The sequence below is a fragment of the Bombina bombina genome, chromosome 5 (assembly GCF_027579735.1).
Source record: "Bombina bombina isolate aBomBom1 chromosome 5, aBomBom1.pri, whole genome shotgun sequence".
NCBI lineage: Eukaryota > Metazoa > Chordata > Amphibia > Anura > Bombinatoridae > Bombina > Bombina bombina.
In genome coordinates, this window is record NC_069503.1 from 680,878,829 (window position 1) to 680,898,341 (window position 19,513).

The 19,513-nt window shown below is 35.1% G+C and overlaps 1 protein-coding gene across 1 annotated transcript; it reads left to right on the forward strand.

Moving 5' to 3' along the window:
* Positions 1-863: 863 nt before the first annotated feature.
* LOC128661591 (leukocyte elastase inhibitor-like) lies at positions 864-17,277 on the forward strand. The gene is made up of 8 exons (XM_053715828.1): positions 864-951; positions 2,163-2,232; positions 4,454-4,631; positions 6,013-6,147; positions 9,754-9,871; positions 13,575-13,717; positions 16,061-16,225; positions 16,720-17,277. Exons 1-8 carry the CDS (start codon positions 864-866, stop codon positions 17,119-17,121), a joined length of 1,299 nt encoding a protein of 432 aa, XP_053571803.1. The 3' UTR covers positions 17,122-17,277.
* The last annotated feature ends 2,236 nt before the right edge of the window (positions 17,278-19,513 follow it).

Here is a 19,513-nt window from a genome sequence, read left to right on the forward strand (position 1 = left end):
GGAGAAAACTGTGATTACTTATTTTATTATTCCAACAGGGCTTTTTATTTGTATGTAATGGTTATGGAAGATACCTATCCCCTGCCCATGTGGTATTATATGAACGTACCTAGAGTGATTGGGACCCCTCTTGGTACTTATATTATTATATACTCCCCATTTTATAGGTTGCCATGCATGAAATATTAATATTATAAAACCACATCGGTGCATTGGGTGGCAAAGTATCTGGAGATGTGGGCTATCCATATACCTCTGTACTATAGAGGTAAATGGAATACAAGTATAGATTATCTTTGGACCCCTGGATATATGGATTTAGGATTATTAGTCATAAGACATTTGGTCATAGGACATATGGTCATAGCTATATGGTCATAAAGACTTTTGAGGTCCTCAGTGAGTGCTAGCATCAGCATGGAACCAATGCTAGCACGTAAGAGGGAATGCTAGTGTCAGCTCCATGCCGACACTAGCATTCTAGTAAAGGCTCATTTTTGAGTCCTGATGAGCAATTGTGACCATTTGTCTTATGACGAATTATCCTATGACCATATGTCTTGTGGCCAAAAGTCCTCTGACCAAAAGTCAGTTTTGAGCCCTGATATTGCTATGAGCAATAGAGACCATTTGTCTTATGACCAAATATCCTATGGCCATATGTCTTATTACCAAAAAGTTTTATGACCAAATGTCCTATGACCAAAAGTCCTATGACCAAATGTCCTATGACCATATGTCTTATGACCAAATGTCCTATGACCAAATGTACTATTACCATATTTATGACCAAATGTTCTATGACTATATGTCGTATGACCATATGTCCTTATGATCAAATGTCCTTATGATCAAATGTCCTTATGACCATAAGTCCTTATGACCATATGGCAATGACCATATGTCCTATGACCAAATGTCTTATGACCATTAGTCCCAACACCGGCATGGGTAAGGACATAAAGCTTAGTAAATGATCATAAGTTGCCATAAGCTGTCGGGTCTGTGAAGCAAAAGCCAAATTCCGAATATGATCAAGTTAGAAACAGGAAGATAATGAAGTAGAACCAACTGGAGATTGATACTAGTTTTAAACAATGCTAGATCTTTGTGACAGACAATATGGGAATATAATCTGGAGCTGTCCCATACACTAAAGTCTATGCTTGGGAAAAGGGCAGATACAGTAGCAAGGCTTTCCAAAGCACTTAACTGCTCAAGAAGTACAGCCTCTGACTGGCTGTATAAACGCATGGTCTTCATTTAGTAAAAATATAAAATATGGCACAGATCAGAGGCTGCAAAGTTAGTATAAAAAGTATACTTTTAAAGTTAAAAATGCAAAATATAAACATACAAAGAAATTATGTACACTCTGTGTCAGAACTGGAAGTGATGTATTAAACTTAGTACATGACATCCATATCCCTCTAAATTCTAGACCACTTGTTTTGTTAATCTGAGAGACAACACATATACTTTAAGAAGAATTTTGTGAAGAAATCAGCTTTTATTCATATCAATAGCACATTGCCTACTCCATGAACAATGGAATCATTATCCAGTCCCCACTGGGGGAATTTCCACTTGTTTATTTTACAATTAACTAACCATTAATTAAGTTTACATTTGATTTTTTTTATCTAGCCACAATCTCAGATACAAAATTGCACATAATGATGAACATAGTGTACCTAACAAATGAATAACATTTCCAAATAGTGGTGAAAGCATGACACATAATGCAATGTATGCCTATTTATAATATGATCATTCATTCCATATTATTACCACAAATAACAATAAAAACAATGTATTCAAGCTTTAATTAGAGTTAAAGACAATGAAGAACCTTAAAGTGTTGCCAAACCCAATAAAGGAAAATGGTCAGTAGGAGTGGCCTACGGCCTATAAATAATCTCAGTGACTGCCCTTGAGTTCAATAACCAATCTTTAGATAAGAGAGGGTGAGTACATTAACAGTTTGTCATTTTTGTAATTTAAGATGGAATTTAGGTCAATTTTTCACATAAGCTGTAATACAGAGAGTGATCTTTTAATTTTTCTATTATAATTATTTTCTTGTGTGTCTTAATTATTACAATAGCGTAATGTGTTTCTAAAATATATTTCCCTCTATCAGTGTTATTCTATTGTTACAGAGAAACATATGGAAGAATTTCAAAATAGACAGTTGCTGGTTATTGCCAAAGAAAAGCTAACGTTTACAGTGTAATGGGGAACCTGTAAAGTTGTGCATGCCACTAGATGGTTAACTTTTTAAGCCTATAAATCTTAAAAAAAGAAGCCTACGTAATGTGATTTACATTGCAAATGGGTATACAAATAGCCTTGTAAAGATGATACTGATGCGTATTCAAAATGAAATGAAATAACTGACCATGACCTGTAATTAATGAGCATAGAAATGTCTTTTATACTATTGGGAAACATTTGTGTAAAAAAACAAAACAAAAATACATAAAAGTTTGTAATTTGTCATGTATTCAGATTTTTATCAATAACAATATTTTATCTATGAAAGAAAATATGTGAAATTGATCAATTTAATCCAATGGTTTTTAAACCTGCCCTTAAGCCTCCCTAACAAGCCTCGTTTTGAGGATATCTCAACTAGAGCACAGGTGAAATAATCAGCTGATCAGTAACCATGTTTATTTTACCTGCTCTCATCCAAGGTAATCCTGAAAACCTAAACTGGTTTGAAAACCAGGGCTTTAATCTATAGCTATGTGTAATTGTTGTTACAGGGTGTTCAGGTGCCATAAAAATGTAGTTTTGTTTTGTATTTGCCTATTTCTTGACTCTCTTTGCCCTATTGCATAGATTAGGGATGAATTTGTTTGGTCGAGACACTTCCAAGGTATTTTTAACAGCAATTTCAAACAAGAGGCATTGAAGTATTGCAATTGCTTCCTGTTATAATGAATGCATCTATGGATGTGCTGTTTATTTCACAAAGAATGCGTGTTGTTTCCGCTGCTGTGCATGATTCAGAATAGTGTGTGTCTGCATATCATGCATTTTACACATATTTCCTCTATGTTTGCATTTGGAATGCAGTTTTCCCCTATGTTATTCTATGCTGTACATTCAACAGCGAATAGAAAGAGAAGGTTTTTTTTTCTTAGCTTAGAAAGGATGTTGAGTGACATTAGTGATTACAATGATAATCTTTAAAATTCTAAGTCAGTAAAAATACTTTCACATTGACTGTTGCTTAGCTGTAAATTATTTCAAATTAAGGTGGTAACAAAAAAATCAAGAAACCAGACATTTTTCATGTAGATACAGTATATGTAGAATAACCCAAACTGCTAGTGACTGAAACAAAGTTCTAAGGGTAAAAGAGCCTTGAGGGTCTATTTATTAATGTGCGGACGGACATGATCCGCTATAGCGAACCATGTCCGCCGCACATCGATAAATGCTTGTGAACTGCTGGTGCAATACGACCCCCTGCAAATTCACAGCCAATCGCCCGCTAGCAGGAGGTGTCAATCAGCCCGATCGTACATGATCTGGCTGATTGCTATATGCCGCCTCAGAGGCGGCGTATGAGTTTAGGAGCAGCAGTGTTAAGACCACTGCTTCTTAACTCCTGTTTCCGGCGAGTCTGAAGGCTCGCGTGGAAACAAGGGGAACAGGGGCCATTCGAACTTTGTGTGTGCACTGTTTCTATACACTTGTGAATGGCTAAAAAACATAGGGGTAAATTCCATTCTTTCTGTTGTTTTTATACGGAAAAACAGGAAATTACTTTTTTTTAACAGAAATGTGAGTATGAAATAAAAACAAAGATATTAAAAGTGAAATTGCTAAATATCATTTATTGATGTCATGATTTTAATTTTCTTGCTTTTCCTGCAAATCTTGTTAGCTGTATACAATATCACATTTCTGTCTATTAAATACATATGTAAATATCTGTCCCACCCCCAACCGAGGGACTATTGAATAGTGCTAAAAAAGTTTTATTGAATCTAATCCATATATTGATATTTACATCTAAAATGGCATCTGTGAATGTTTGAGTGTATTGCACATGTGCAAGAAAATAGAATTATTGCAAATTGTCTTGTAATAAAAGCAAACATGTCGGAAAGGCTATTTTTGCAGTTAATCAACACCCTTTGCATGCTGAATTTGATGTGACCATTTTGTTGCGCAGAATTGTAATTGCCAAAGCTTTTGCTGTCCATGCATCACATGTGCATTTTCCTGCTATCTGCTGAGATCCGAGCGGAACTTTTCCCAATATGGGAATTTCTGTATTGTTCTCACTCAGAACTTGGGGCCTTAAACAAAAGCTTGTCAATAAATAATATTTATAGGATTGGAATGTACCCCATTGTCCAATTTATGGGAAAATATGTCTATATAAGAATATATTTGAAAGTTTTACAAAGCTTTATGTTTACTTTATTTTTAGAATTTTCATTACCGTCACCATGGAGGAGATTTGCGCAGCAAATAACCAGTTTGGCCTTGATATTGTGAGGGGATTAAATTTGAATGAGAATTTGATATTGTCATCATTCAGTATCATGACCTCATTGTATATGGTCTATTTTGGAGCCAGAGGTAACACTGCTTCACAGATGAAACAGGTAATATCCATAGTCCTATTCATATTATGACATCTCAGTTTGAGAGCTCAGTAAGTTTTCTATTTTATTTTAGCACTTACAAAAACATTGCTATGTATGTATGAGTACTGATTAAGTCAGTGTCAGTTCTAAACTGCACAAACCTTTAAATAGTTCTATAACAATCCCTGGCTTTATAAGAGAGCGTTGTGGAAGGGATTATGGGTAGTGGAAAAGAAAGAGTACGCGAACGGAGAGGGAAAGTAAAGAGAAAGGAAGTAAAGAGGACATAGTAACAGGTGAATGAAAGCATGGCATCTCTTTCTCAAAGATCCAAAGTTTAAGGGTTATAGTGATATGTTAATTGTGACAAGGGGGCATAGATAATAGAGAAGGGGGCTGTTTACCACCTCTATTGGAAGTTTATTCCATGAATCCACCACCTTTTCTATAAAAAAACTGCTTCCTCACATTTCTCCTGAATCTGTTGCCCTCTAATTTAAGATTGTGACCCCTTATTTTGGTATTTCGTTTCTTGTTTAAATAATAGTTACTTGTGATATTGTGTGATATTGGCCTGGTTTGGTTATAATTAGTACTGGGTGTCTGGCATGACCATGGGTCATAGCAGGGGCTGATCTGATGTGCTTGGGGTTGTTTGCTATGGGGGATGTCAATCAACCTGATCGTACTTGATCGTGTTGATTTCCGGCGATGTCTGTCCGCCTTCTCACAGCAGGCGGACAGGTTATGGAGCAGCGGTCTTTGTGACCGCTGCTTCATAACTGCTGTTTCTGGCGAGCCTGGAGGCTCGCCAGAAACACGAGGCATCAAGCTCCATTCGGAGCTTGATAAATATGCCCCACAATCTCAATTATGTTGAAGAATGAGACTGTATTAAAAACAAAACAAATCAGAGATCAACAAATATAATCACTTTATTCCATGTTTAGCTTTCATTATATGTATATATTGTATATATATATATTTTTTTTTATCAAGAATGCCCTTTAAAGGGTCATAAAACATAAAAAAAATTCTTCATGATTCAGATAAAGCTGCAATTTTAAATAACTTTTCAGTTTACTTCTCTTATCAAATGTGGATAATTCGCAACAATGCACTACTGGGAGCTAGCTGAACACATTTACTGAGCCAATGACAAGAGGCAAATGTGTGCAGCCAACAATTACCAGTCAGCTCCCTGTAGTGCATTGCAGATGCTGAGAATATGTACATATTCTTTTGAACAATGGTTGCCAAGAGAACAAAGTAGATGTAATAATAGATTTGATATAAAAAAAAATATTTAAATCGCTTTTTATTCATGCAAGCTTAATTTTGCCTTTTCTATCCCTTTAAAGAACTCTGCATTTGAAACATCTCTAATATTTTTTCCCAGGCACTTCATTTTGAGAATATTACAGATGTTCATTCTGGATTTAAAGAACTCTTAGCTGTAATGAATGGGTCGTCTTCCTACACACTTAATATTGTAAACAGATTTTTTGGAGAACAGACTTTGGACTTCATGGAGGTAAAGTATTGCATTTCATACATATGCGCAGGAAAATGATTTACCTTATATGTATCACTCTGCATATGTCTGGCTTCCCACCTCTCTCTCTCTAATAAATACATGGCTAACAAATAGCAATATATATTTCTAAATATAAAAGTAAATAAAAGGATGATGTGTGTATATATATATATTTAAAAACGGAAAAAAGCATCATCACCGTTTCTTCACTAGAAAAAGTCTCTTTATTAGAGGGACACTAAACCCAATTTTTTTCTTTCGTGATTCAGATAGAGCATGACATTTTAAGCAACTTTCTAATTTACTCCTATTATCAAATTTTCTTCATTCTCTTGATATCTTTATTTGAAATGCAAAAATGTAAGTTTAGATGCCGGCCCATTTTTGGTGAACAACCTTGGTTGTTCTTGCTGATTGGTGGATAAATTCATCCACAACTAAAAATGTGCTGTCCAGAGGTCTGAACCAAAAACAAAGCTTAGATGCCTTCTTTTTCAAATAAAGATAGCAAGAGAATGAAGAAAAAATTATAATAGGAGTAAATTAGAAAGTTGCTTAAAATTGCATGCTATATCTGAATCACAAAAGAAAAAAAATGGGGTTCAGTGTCCCTTTAAGTAAATTTAATCCAAACATACGTGAATTCCTTACCCCCCTATGCATTCATACAAGAGAGTGAAAAATATTAGGGATATGTTGATTAAGGCTGATGTAGGCAGTTATAGTGATGAGAGAATAAATTATTTATCTACACCAAAAAGGGATCCTATCCTTGCCTACATTGTGCTCAATGTAACTCTATGATTAAGGGTCGACATATTGCACAAATTCATGATAGAAAAAAAGAGAGATATCAAGGGGTTTTATACTTGATATACTGATCATGTAGTATACTTGTTAAAATGTACTTGAGGGCAGGGCTATGTCAGGAAGACTATACGCCCCATAAAGGATAGAATATGTGCCCACAAATCATCTATAAGATGTAAAGATATGTTGTTACAAGTCTCTGCACATTTCAACACAGCAGGTCATACAGTAACTCAGCTAAGATTTCAAATAATCAAGCTAAGAAGGGGTGGAAATAGGGAATTGTTACTTAAAAAGAAAGAGGTTTGTTGGATCCAGCACCTATGGACTCTACGTGCTATTGGTTTAAACAACGATTATTATTTACATTTGTTTTTAAAGATGTTTAGATTATGTGTTTTTAATTTGTACATATTTCTAAAATGTTTGTAGAAGAAAAACTGACTAAATATTAATCTTATTGGTATCCTAATGATAGTTTAAAATATAATATTAGTGGACACTAGATGGCAGTGTTGTACAAAAAATGTTTACTTCATGTTATAGCAAAGTAAAAAGTTATTAAATGGTGCACAGGTGTTATATAAAGAGGTGGATACCAGTATTCTATAGCATGATTAAGTGTCATGTAGACCCGAAACATCGCTGTTGCTTTTTTGTCTTCATGTCACTTAAATAAAGAGACTTTTTATAATAAAGACACTGTGCTGATGCTACTTTGCTTTTTTGAATATGATATGAGAGGACCCTTGAGCAAACGAGCACCTGAAGGAAAAAGTACTTTGAAAACTTTGTATAGTGCTGTAATCGCTGTTATTTTAAATGCTTTAAAAACAATGATAACGGGACTGGCAACACATCCCATGCCACTGCAAAACACACAGCCCTGGGTACTGACCAGTACTCACAGACAGCTGCTGGGAGCCACACAGATGTCTGTGAGTGCTGGTGAGTATCCAGGGCTGTGAAGTTCACAGTGCCATGATATGTGTACCCAGTGCAGTTATCATTGTTTTTAAAGCATTTGAAATAGCACTATACACAAAGTTTCCAAAGTACTTTTTCCTTCAGGCGCTCATTTGCTCAAGGGTCCTGCAACTCCTCTCATACCATATTCAAAAAAGCAAAGTAGCATCAGCACCGTTTCTTCATTATAAAAAGTTTCTTTATTGAAGTGACATGAAGACAAAAAAGTAACAACGACATTTCGGGTCTCCATGACCCTTAATCATGCTATAGAATACTGGTATCAACCTCTTTATATAACAACTGTGTACCAATTTTATATATATATATATATGTAAATATTATGTTTTCTCATCATATTTTATCCCTAGTTTTCAAATTTAATTTCTCAAGTCCTGTCTTATGTCTAAGTATAAGCACTCACTTAAGTCACTGTTTTGACACCAATGAGCTACCGTGTTTAAAATTTTGTGAAGATCATGCTTAGAGCAGTTTATTTGTTTGTTTGCCCCCCTCTGGAAAAATGTCTGCGGACACCCATGTATATATATATATATATATATATATATATATATATATATATATATATATCTTCACATTGAAGGACACTTGCAGGATTTAAACATATTAAAATTTTATTTCCAATATTAATTAGTGGTCACTGGCTGAGAAGGCCTGGTCATTGGGATTTCGGATGAGACGCCGTCATATAGCCGTGTTGGCTCATGGCTGCATAACAAATTGTCTTGAGGAAGGCCCTATGTAGGGTCGAAACATCGACATTTGATCTACTTTTTAATTAAAGGGCCATAATACCCAAATGTTTAAACACTTGAAAGTGATGCAGCATAGCTGTAAAAAGCTGGTTAGAAAATATCACCTGAACATCTCTATGTAAAAAAGAAAGACATTTTACCTCAAAAGTTCCTCAGTAGCCACCTCCCATTGTAAAGGATTTCTAAGCAGCATTTTAGTGTGTCTGTCCTGGGACATCTGAAGGGACTAGCATCGTGCACTCTCATATTATTTCACCAATCAGGTAAAGGAAGCTTACTATGAAATCTCATGAGAGTTAAGTCAAATCTCATGAGATCACAGTAAGAGTTCATGACCTCAGCACTGCTGATGCTGATTGGCTGCTGTTCATTTCTTCATTTTTTTTTATTTTTTTACCTGCAGCTGGGAGCAGCTGAGTATAACTTTTTACACAGAACTTACTCTGCTGAGCTGAGGAAATTGTGAGGTAAAATCTCTTCCTTTTTTACATAGAGATGCTCAGGTGATATTTTCCTGTCAGCTTTTTACAGTTATACTGCATCAGTTTCAAGTGATTTAGCATATGAGTATTATGTCCCTTTAATATTGGAAATAAAATTTGAATATTTTTAAATCCAAACCTGCATACATACATACATACATAATCTCAGAAGCTACTTTATTGGTTACACCTGTACCCTTGCTTCAAGGAGCGTATCCCTTCAGAGACTTTAAAATACTATTTTAAATGCTTTAAAAAAATAATAACTGGACTGGGTACACATCCCATGCCACTGTTACATTCCCAGCCCTTGGTACTCACCCGCACCCACAGATAGCTGCTGGGTTCTGCACAGATAAAAATAAAATAGTCATCTATAGCTGCTTAACACATCACTGGAGCATTTTGTTAAGAAACAGTAATTATATATATATATATATATATTATTATTATTATTTTTTGAGGGAAGGGAGGCAAAAATTCTAGCACCGGCCCTGAATAGCAGTACCATATATTACTATGGGATGCTAAATATAACTATATTTTTATGTCTTTATATTTCCTTTTAGGCATATTTAGAAGGCTCTAGACAATGGTATAATTCAGAACTAAAAAAGGTTGACTTTCGGGATAATCCAGAGCCTACACGTCAGTACATTAATAACTGGATTGAAGAACAGACAAGAGGTAAAAATGACTAATAAATGTATTCATGTTATTGTACTGAATGTTGCATTTAAACCATTTATCTGCCAACAGATTCTGTAATGCACATTAATTAAACAACACAGAATCATATCTGATATTTTCATATTCTAATCATTATGTTGCTTTAAAGTTTCTTGCTATTTTTTAATCATACATCTATTCCCTTAAAGGGATTGAGATTCAAAATTAAAGTTTCATGGATTAGATAGAGCATGCAACTTTAAGAAAAAAATCTATTTAGTTCCCCTACAAATTTGACTTTGTTTTCTTGGTAAATTTTGTTGAAAAGCATATCTAGGTAGGCTTAGGAGCAGCAATGCACTACTGGGAGCAAGATAGTGATTGATAACTACACACATATGTCTCTTGTCATTGGCTCAACAGATCTGTTCCCACTAGAGCATTGTATCTCTAGAGTTGACTTTAATTATGTTTTTAACCCAATTTGCTGGGATAAACACATACTTATATGCAAACAATAACACCATACTAACATGTACAGCATTTGTTTTAGATTTCTATGATCGTTAGATAATGTCTGTATAATTTGGATTAATAACCTATTGTAATAAAAATTGGGTATTTGTTTAACATTACTCCTGATCATTTTTGTTATAATAATATAAGCTAAAGGGGAAGGGAGTTTATATACCATATTTTATTTTTGTTCTAATCAATCAAAAGTTGTCAAGGGCCATGATGCCCACAAACCTAAAATGTTACACCTAGGGCCCAATGATCAAAAACTTACCACCATGGAGAGAAATTCCCCTAAATCTTTGGGATATTTTTTAACCATATTTTATAATATAGCAGTCTCTCCTTCACGTACAGAACCCTGCACAGTCAGATAAACCTCTCTCAAGGTAAATCTTTTGAGCTTATCTCACTTGAGCAGTGAGCTTTAGAGCACAGGCCCCTAATTCGAACCATTCTCCTTTAAAAAAAAACAAAACAGAGCAGAATTATCCCAAGGGTTACACATCACACATACAGAGTGAAGTTTTAACACCCCAAAAAACTGCAGTAATCCTTAAAGGGACATGGAACCCAATTTTATTCTTTCATGATTTAAATAGAGCTTTTGATTTTAGAAATCTTTCCAATGCACTTCTATTATCTAATTTTCTTTATTCTTTTCTATCCTTTGTGGAAAAGGATACCTAGGTAGGCTCAGGAGCTGCTGACTGGTGGCTGCAAATATATGCTTTGTGTTATTGGCTCACCCATGTTAATTAGCTCGCAGTAGTGCATTGCTGCTTCCTCAACAAAGGATACCAAGAGAATGAAACAAATTATATAATAGAAGTAAATTGGAACGTTGCATAAAATTGTATTCTCTATCTGAATCATGAAATAAAAAATGTATGTTTCATGTTCCTTTAAGACAGTGATATTTTTGTTTTACCCACCTCGGTTGCCAGTAACACAGAGTAGTCCATGTGAAGTGTCACTTTTTGTGGGCCATATTTGTAATGCATAGTGGCATAGGAGGTCTTTAGCAGCCACTCAGGGGATTTTTCTTTTTAAAAAGTTGACATTTAAGTGTCCGAAATTTTTGTATAGATTTTACTGGACAGCCTGCAAAGTACTGGACTGTCCGAGGAAATACTGGACAACTGACACCACTCAACCCTAACCACAACACATCCATGCTCCTAACTTGGGATGGGCGAATGTGTAAATTTCCAAATTCGAATGTTAGAACGAATGTTATTACTGAAATTCGAATTACAAATCTGAATGTTGATACGAACGAATATTCTTAAAAATTCTATAATCGAATGCTATTTACAGTTTTCGAATGTCACTTTCGAATTTGAATGTTTATAATTAGATCGAATGACCACATTTGAAATTTCGAATTTAACATTCTATTTAACAAATACTTTTCAGAAGTTCAATAATTAATGTGGTAGGGAATCTAGTAAATTGATACATAATAGATACAAATATATCAATTTTAATGTTTCTATTTCGATCGAATATTGCATAATTCGAAATACTGTATTACATTTAAAGAAAGCATTAGAAATACTATTAAAAACATATTCGCATATTGCATAATTTGAATATTACATTTAAATAAAGCATTATAGAAATACTATTACAAATATATCAATTCAAATTTTTTTTTAATTTGAATATTGCGTAATTCGAATATTACATTTAAAGAAAGCATTAGAAATACTATTACAAATATATAAATTATAATTTTTCGAAACAAATATTTTCGAATGTAATCGTAAAATTCAAAACAGAACATTCGAAAATCGAATGTTAGAATGTTATGTAAACATTTGAAATTTGATTCGAAAGAACGAATGTGTTAAAATTTGTTTCATTTTTCGAATGTTGCAAAACATTCGCCCATCTCTACTCCTAACACACACTCAATGGTCCTGACCTTCCTGCCATGACTCTGCTCCAGCCAATACCAGTGGGCCATTCCACACACGTCTCCTTCTCAACTCCCTGTCTAGGAAAGCCTCTAGGAAATGTTGGACATATTCACATATGACACTACTGTTGCTTTGTTAGACATTTTTTTTCTGCTTCCAGTACTGTTCTAATTTAAATACCTAAAATCTAAGTTGGTGATTGTTTTTCTTTAACACCCATTTAGATTTGTGGCACATTTTTTTATGTCCTCTGTGAGCTACAGTACAAAGTAAATAAATGAATTACATCTTAGCTGAATTATTTTTGTTCCTATGATATGTAGCATATAAAGGAAACCTTATTATAACACATGCCCTTCATTAATGGTTGACACATCAATAAGATATAAGCTCCCTTGTTTAGATATATAATAACATTGTTACCTCCTATTGAAAATAAATTCTCAAACCCCAGTCAGAGACTATCCTACTCCTCCCTCCTGGTCCTGTAATTATAGGCTGACCATATTTCCGCTTTAAGAAGGAACACATATGAAAAATACATATGTGAGGGTTCTTATATAAAACCATTTCTTTAAACAGCCCTGAAAACAGCCCTGACATATGTATTTTTCATATGTGTCCCTTTTTAAAGCGGCAATATGGTCAGCCTATGTAATTACTGCAAATGAAATACAGTGATGTAAGTCTCCTCTATGATGTTTATAAAGAAATGGCAGTGCAATAATAGATAATTTAAAATAAAAAAAAATATGTTCACTCTGGGCATGAAATGGATGTTGTTTCGCAAGCCATCTTTCCATGCTTTTTAGTAAGCTTGTACCTTCAAGAGTGGAACCTATTTTTATTTTTCAGTGACTTGTATTAATGCAGTTTGGTCTACTGCTCTTATGATCTGCACTCCAGCAGCATTTTGGAAGTTGCAATATTAACAGAGCAGCCTAACACTTGCTAGCCAAAACTGGAAGGTCTTGAACAGCTGCAGCATATTGTGCTGATGAGTACAACAACAGATGTCTCAGTCCTTATTGCTGAATGTACTAGTTTCCTATGGTCAAGCCAAACTGCCACTTTTATCGAGAGATCTATGTTAAAAGTATTCCAGCTGTAGCTATACACACAAAACTAAATATTGGGTATATTGAGAATCTGTATGTCCTCAATGAGGGTCATGCTATCTTACTTAGTGAGTGTTGTCATCAAAATACGGAACATGAAAAGTAAATTATTTTAGGTAAAAAGTAACTAACATTTCTCTATGTTTCTTTTTTTAATTAAAGGTAAAATTCAAAATCTACTGCCAGAAAATTCAGTTAACTCTGACACTCAACTTGTTATTGCAAACGTGATATATTTGTTGGCAAACTGGACACATCGTTTTCCAGAATGCGGAACTTATAATGAATCTTTTACTTTGAGCAATGTGAGTAGTGTTTACGTTTTTCTAGTTTAATTTATATTTGGAGTGTATACAAAATAGGTATTACTACTTTTAGAAACCTGTAAAGAATATTATATAAAGGGGCATTTGTATGGGCATTGCCCTTAAAAGAGCTTTCAGCTATTTTACTGCCCTTAAAAGGGCAATCAGCTCTTTTCCAGCCCATTTACAAAATCCTAACACTAAGCCCCAAATAGGTAATCACCGTTCCTGAAGTCTGGCGGAAAAAGGTCTTCTTCCAGGTGGCTCCATTATCTTCTATCTTCATCCAGAGCGAAGGCAGCGCTGAGTGGTGGTGTGGAGCTGTGGAGCTGTGGATCCTCAGTGATGGTCCTCATCAGCGGCGCGGAGGTGCGGAGCTGTCTTCTCTGACGCGTGGATCCTCAGCAGCAGTCCTCGACGGCGGCACCGGCTGTCCTTGGCGGCATAAAGGCTCCTCTTCATCCGACGTCTGTCGTACACTAAAGATTGAATGCAAGGTACCGCAATCAGTTTGGGGTACTTTGCATTCCTATTGGCTGAAATTTTTAAATCAGCCAATAGGATTAGAGCTACTGAAATCCTATTGGCTGCTCAAATCATCCTATTGGCTGATTTCAATGTTTTCAAAATTTCAGCCAATAGGAATGCAAGGTACCCCAATAAATATGGGGTACCTTGCATTCAATCTTCCATGTGCAACGGACGATCGCATGAAGAGGAGTTTCCATGCCGCTGAGGACCACCGCCGCTTAGGACCGCCGCCGCCGAGGACCACCACCGTTGAGGACCACCGCTGAGGATCCACGCATTGGGGAAGCCAGCTCCACACCTCCGCTCCGCCGCACCTTCACACAGGATGAAGATAGAAGATGATGGAGCTGCCTGGAAGAAGACCTTCTCCGCCAGACTTCAGGAACGGTGAGTACCTATTTGAGGCTTAGTGTTAGGATTTTTTTTTTTTTTTAAGATTAGGGATTTAATGGGCTGGAAAAGAGTTGAATGCCCTTTTAAAGGCAATGCCCAATACAAATGCCCCTTAAGTGTTAGTTTATTTTTTATTTTTGGGGGTTTGGTGGGTGGGGGGTTTTACTGTTAGGGGGGATTTAGTAATTTTTAAATGTAAAAGAGCTGTTTAACTTTTAAGGGCTATTGGTAGTTTAGTTTAGGGGGTGTTTTTATTTTGGGGGGGCTTTTTTATTTTCATAGGGATTAGGTTTAATTTTTTTTATTTTTGATTATTTTGTTTATTTTTTCTGTAATTTTAGAGTTTTTTATTTTTTGTAATTTTAGATTATTATTTTGTAATTTAATGTTAGGTTTTTTTTTTTAGTGTAACTTAGTATTGGGGTTAAGTTAGGGGGTGTTAGGTTAGGGGGCTTAGTAATTAGTTATTTGCGTTGTGGGGGTTTGGCGGTTTAGGAGTTAATAGGTGAATTAGTTTTATTGCGATGTGGGGTTTGGTGGTTTAAGGGTTAATAGGTTAATTAGGTTTATTGCGATGTTGGAGGTTGGCGGTTTAGGGGTTAATGGGTTAATTAGGTTTATTGCGATGTGGGGGTTTGTCGGTTTAGGGGTTAATAGGTTAATTAGGTTTATTGCTATGTGAGGGGTTGGCGGTTAAGGGGTTAATATTTTAATTATGTTATTTGCGGATTAGGCTTTAATTACTTTATTATTTTGTGATGTGGGGGGTTTGCGGTTTAGGTGTTTGTTAATACTTTGTGCGGGAGGTTAGGTGTTTTTTGTTATACTTCTTGCTTGTGATCTATTTCTTGCGGGCTGTTACGTGTTTTTTATTTATTTCTTGTGGGCGGTTAAGTGTTTTTTATTTATTTCTTTTGGGTGGTTACGTGTTTTTTATTTATTTCTTGTTTTTTATTTTTATATTTCGGACGGGCGGTTGCGTGTTTTTTTTTTAATTTTTAAGGCTTCGGTTATGCCAACTGCATCCAGGTGAATTCTTTTGGCTGAGGATGCATGCGCAACTGGCGACGGTGACAGAAGCGTTATAAACGCGATTATAGTATAGATAAGAGAGCTCCGACTAAAACTATAGGATTTTCTGCAGAGTTGCAATAAATTAACATTCCAGGATTGTTTTTAATGAACAAAGAATTGCAAGGTTGAGGGTCTGATCTTAGATATGATATGGTATGTGACTTGCAGTTAGGCTGCAGGCCAGGGGTTTGATCTATAGTCTGATATGGTGTGTGGATGGCAAACGGGCTAGTGTCCTTAATAACAATTAATTATTTAATTCTGTAGAAAGTCAGACAATCAGTAAATAAGTTTGTATTATTTGCTATTAGGATTTGGTAACAATATTTTTTATTTGTGTTTCAGAATGAAGAAGTCATTGTAGAAATGATGTCTACAACCAGTGATTTTAATTATCTTAACACAAGTGTAAATGGACAAAATGCACAGATTCTTGAACTTCCTTATGGAGATGATTCAAACCTCAGTATGTTCATAATACTTCCTGATGCAGGCACCAATTTAGCAATGGTGAGTCATTTCTTTAAAAAATAAATCAAAACCACATACATTCTCTCTTTCTCTCTCTATTATTTACATTAGGTATTGGCTTTTTGACACTTTAGAGATATCTATTTTTGTATAATAAATCTTCTGAAAGGAGCATAGTCTTTTTGGGGAAAACACTATATTATGTGGTCAACCCAGAAATAAACTTTGAATTTATATTTATATGTAAAAAAAAAATGTATAAAAGCAGCTTCAATATTATATGTAGATCTTGGTAAATCAATGAGGGCAACTCAGTTTACTACATAAAATAGCTTTGAAATAGTAAGGCCTATTAGTAGCAGTGCAGAGATACTCAGAAATGTAATAGATTCTGCTCTGGTGGTTTACAACTACTGGAACAGTAAACTAAGAGAAACCCATCATTAAATTATAAATCAAACAAAAAGTCCAGAGTTCACTGATTTGGTTTTAAATATTATTTTGATATTATTTTCAACCTTTTATCCTATTAGCTTGAAGAAAACTTTTCACTTGAAACAATTATGGACTGGACAAACTCAGAGCACATGGAAAATACAATAGTAAATGTGCAACTTCCTAGATTCAGAGTTGAAAACAGCATTTCTCTAAATGATGTACTACCAAGCCTGGGAATGGGGGAATTATTCGCTCCGGGTGCAAATCTCTCAGGAATTGCAAGTGGTGATTTCTATGTGTCAGGATTACATCACAGGGCATATGTGAATATTGATGAAGATGGAACGGAAGCAGCGGCTGTTACTGCTGTTACAGTTTCAGTAACAAGTATTGGCCCAACTCCTATCCAGTTTAAAGCAAATCACCCTTTTTTCTTCACAATACAGCACAAAGCTACTAAATGTATTCTGTTCTACGGAAGACTAATATCACCTTGAGATGAATTCTTTTCTCATTTGTTGTATTGTTGACATTATTAACTGTACTCATTTTCATCTTCTGATCATATTTTACAAAATTTGAAAAGCTTATGTATTACAAGAATATTAATCTGTACTTATTACGAAGAGTTTGAATAAAAGCTATGCATAACATTTTTATTGTATTAAATAGAACTAATAATGTAGAATAGAATCTTGGATGAGATTTACATACCTGTTAAAAAAGCATCTTGTCATAGGTGAACTTATAGAAAGGAATTGTAAAATATATACAATTTCAGAGGCTTAAAGGGACATTATACACTCATTTTTTCTTTCCATTAATGTTTTGTAGATGATCTATTTATATAGCCCATAAAGTTTTATGGTTTTTTTTAAATGTATAATTTTGCTTATTTTTAAATAACATTGCTCTGATTTTCAGACTCCTAGCCAAGCCCCAAAGTTTTATGAGAATACCGTCAGTTACCTACTCCAGCTTGCTCCTGTTTGTGTAAAGGGTCTTTTCATATGCAAAAGAAGGGGGGGGTCTTATTTGCCACTTGCAGTGGGCTTTCCAACTACCTTTTCAACAAAGCTAAACTGGGAGCTTCTAAGTAAGTTTTTAAACAGTTTTATACTGGATTTTTATATCAGTATCTAGACACATACAAAAAACACACAGGTGGACCGCACTCTCTGTGTCTGCTGAACTGTGAGTTGAGCTTATGGCGGGGGATATGTACCAATTTCGGTTTGAGAGCGTTATCATATAAATAAGCAGCATCAAAAAAGTAATGAAATACTGACACCTAGTGGACATATAATTACAAGCAAGGATGACCGTAACATTCTTACATCTTAGCAATTCAATTATTAAAGGGACATTAAACCTACATTCTTTCTTTCATGATTCAGATAGAGTATACTATTTTAAACAACTTTCTAATTTACTTCTATTATCTAATTTGCTTCATTCTCTTGATATTCTTTCCTGACAAGCATATCTAAATAGGCTCAGTAGCTTCTGATTGGTGGTTGCACATAGATGCCTCAAATGATTGGCTCACCAATGTGCATTGCTATTTCTTTAACAAAGGATATCTAAAGATTGCAGCAAATTATATAATAGAAGTAAATTGGAATGTTGTTTAACATTGTATTCTCTATCTGAATCATTAAAGAGAAAATTTGGGTTTAATGGCCCTTTAAGTAAATTTAAGCTCATATTGTTAAAAACAAGGCATCTATCATTGAATATGTGTAAACAAAAGATAGGCTTCATTAATTCAATTTATAATATTATAAATGGTCAATATATCCCACTAAGGTTATCAAATAATGACAAACTTTAGTTAAATTCCTTTTATATAGAACTTGCCCCATTCTTACACTTGTGCAAATTAATATGAACAGATATATTATTCAATATAAGACCTCTTCAGTATGTCAGCCAAGTGTCCAGTATTAAACCGGTGTTGATGGGTCACCACTTTCGACACAACACTGGATAGTCCAGGAAAATCTCTACTTTTACATTATTTTAGGTTCTCTGAACTGTGGCTAGGGTTTTAAATACCTCAATAGTTTATAATATAAGTCCCATAAGCAGTGACACTTGTTTTCTGTCAGTTACACACCTTCCAGGTGTGCCTATTTGAGAGTGGCAGTACCTAATTCTGAACTCTCTCCCACTGTGCATCTGAGACAGATATATGTATAATTTTCAGAATTTACCTTAGCCCCATAGACCACTCAGACAAACCCATCAATCATCTAGTCACTCCCATGATCCCGTCCATTATCCAACTGTACCCCACCCCTCCTGACACGGCCTACCCTCAAAACAATGACAGCTCCCCTCAACCTCCTGAATCCCTAATACCTAACCACAAATGTTGGTAGGTATACAATTATCATATATGTAATGAATTGAGTCTTCACTGAATCATGTGCCAGAGAGGGGGTATTTTTACTATGACGTGTGTGTTACTTTCAGTCAAGTAACGGTAAGCTCATTGTTTTATGTGTGTTGCTGTCAGTCAAGGGGAGTATAAAATTACTGCTTTGCAGGTATTACAAGCAGCCAATGGTAAAATTACTGCTTTCTTTGCTACTGGCAGCCTGGAGAGTTAAAATCACTGCTCATTTGTGAAATATATGGGCAGGCTTAGGACAGGTTTGGTGTGGGAGCTAAGATAAAGTCTACGAGAGGAACTTTGGGCAGGGGCCACCTAGAGACCACACCTGCACTCCTGCCTGATTGCCCAGTTGTTGTCCAGTATTTTTGCAGAGAATAGCTGGCAACCCTACTCATCAAAGGGGCAGGACAGTACGAAATATTAGAAGGTAAATAATTGATTAAATGATTAATTGTTAAAAAATGGTGCTGTTTGTGCATTTAGACAAA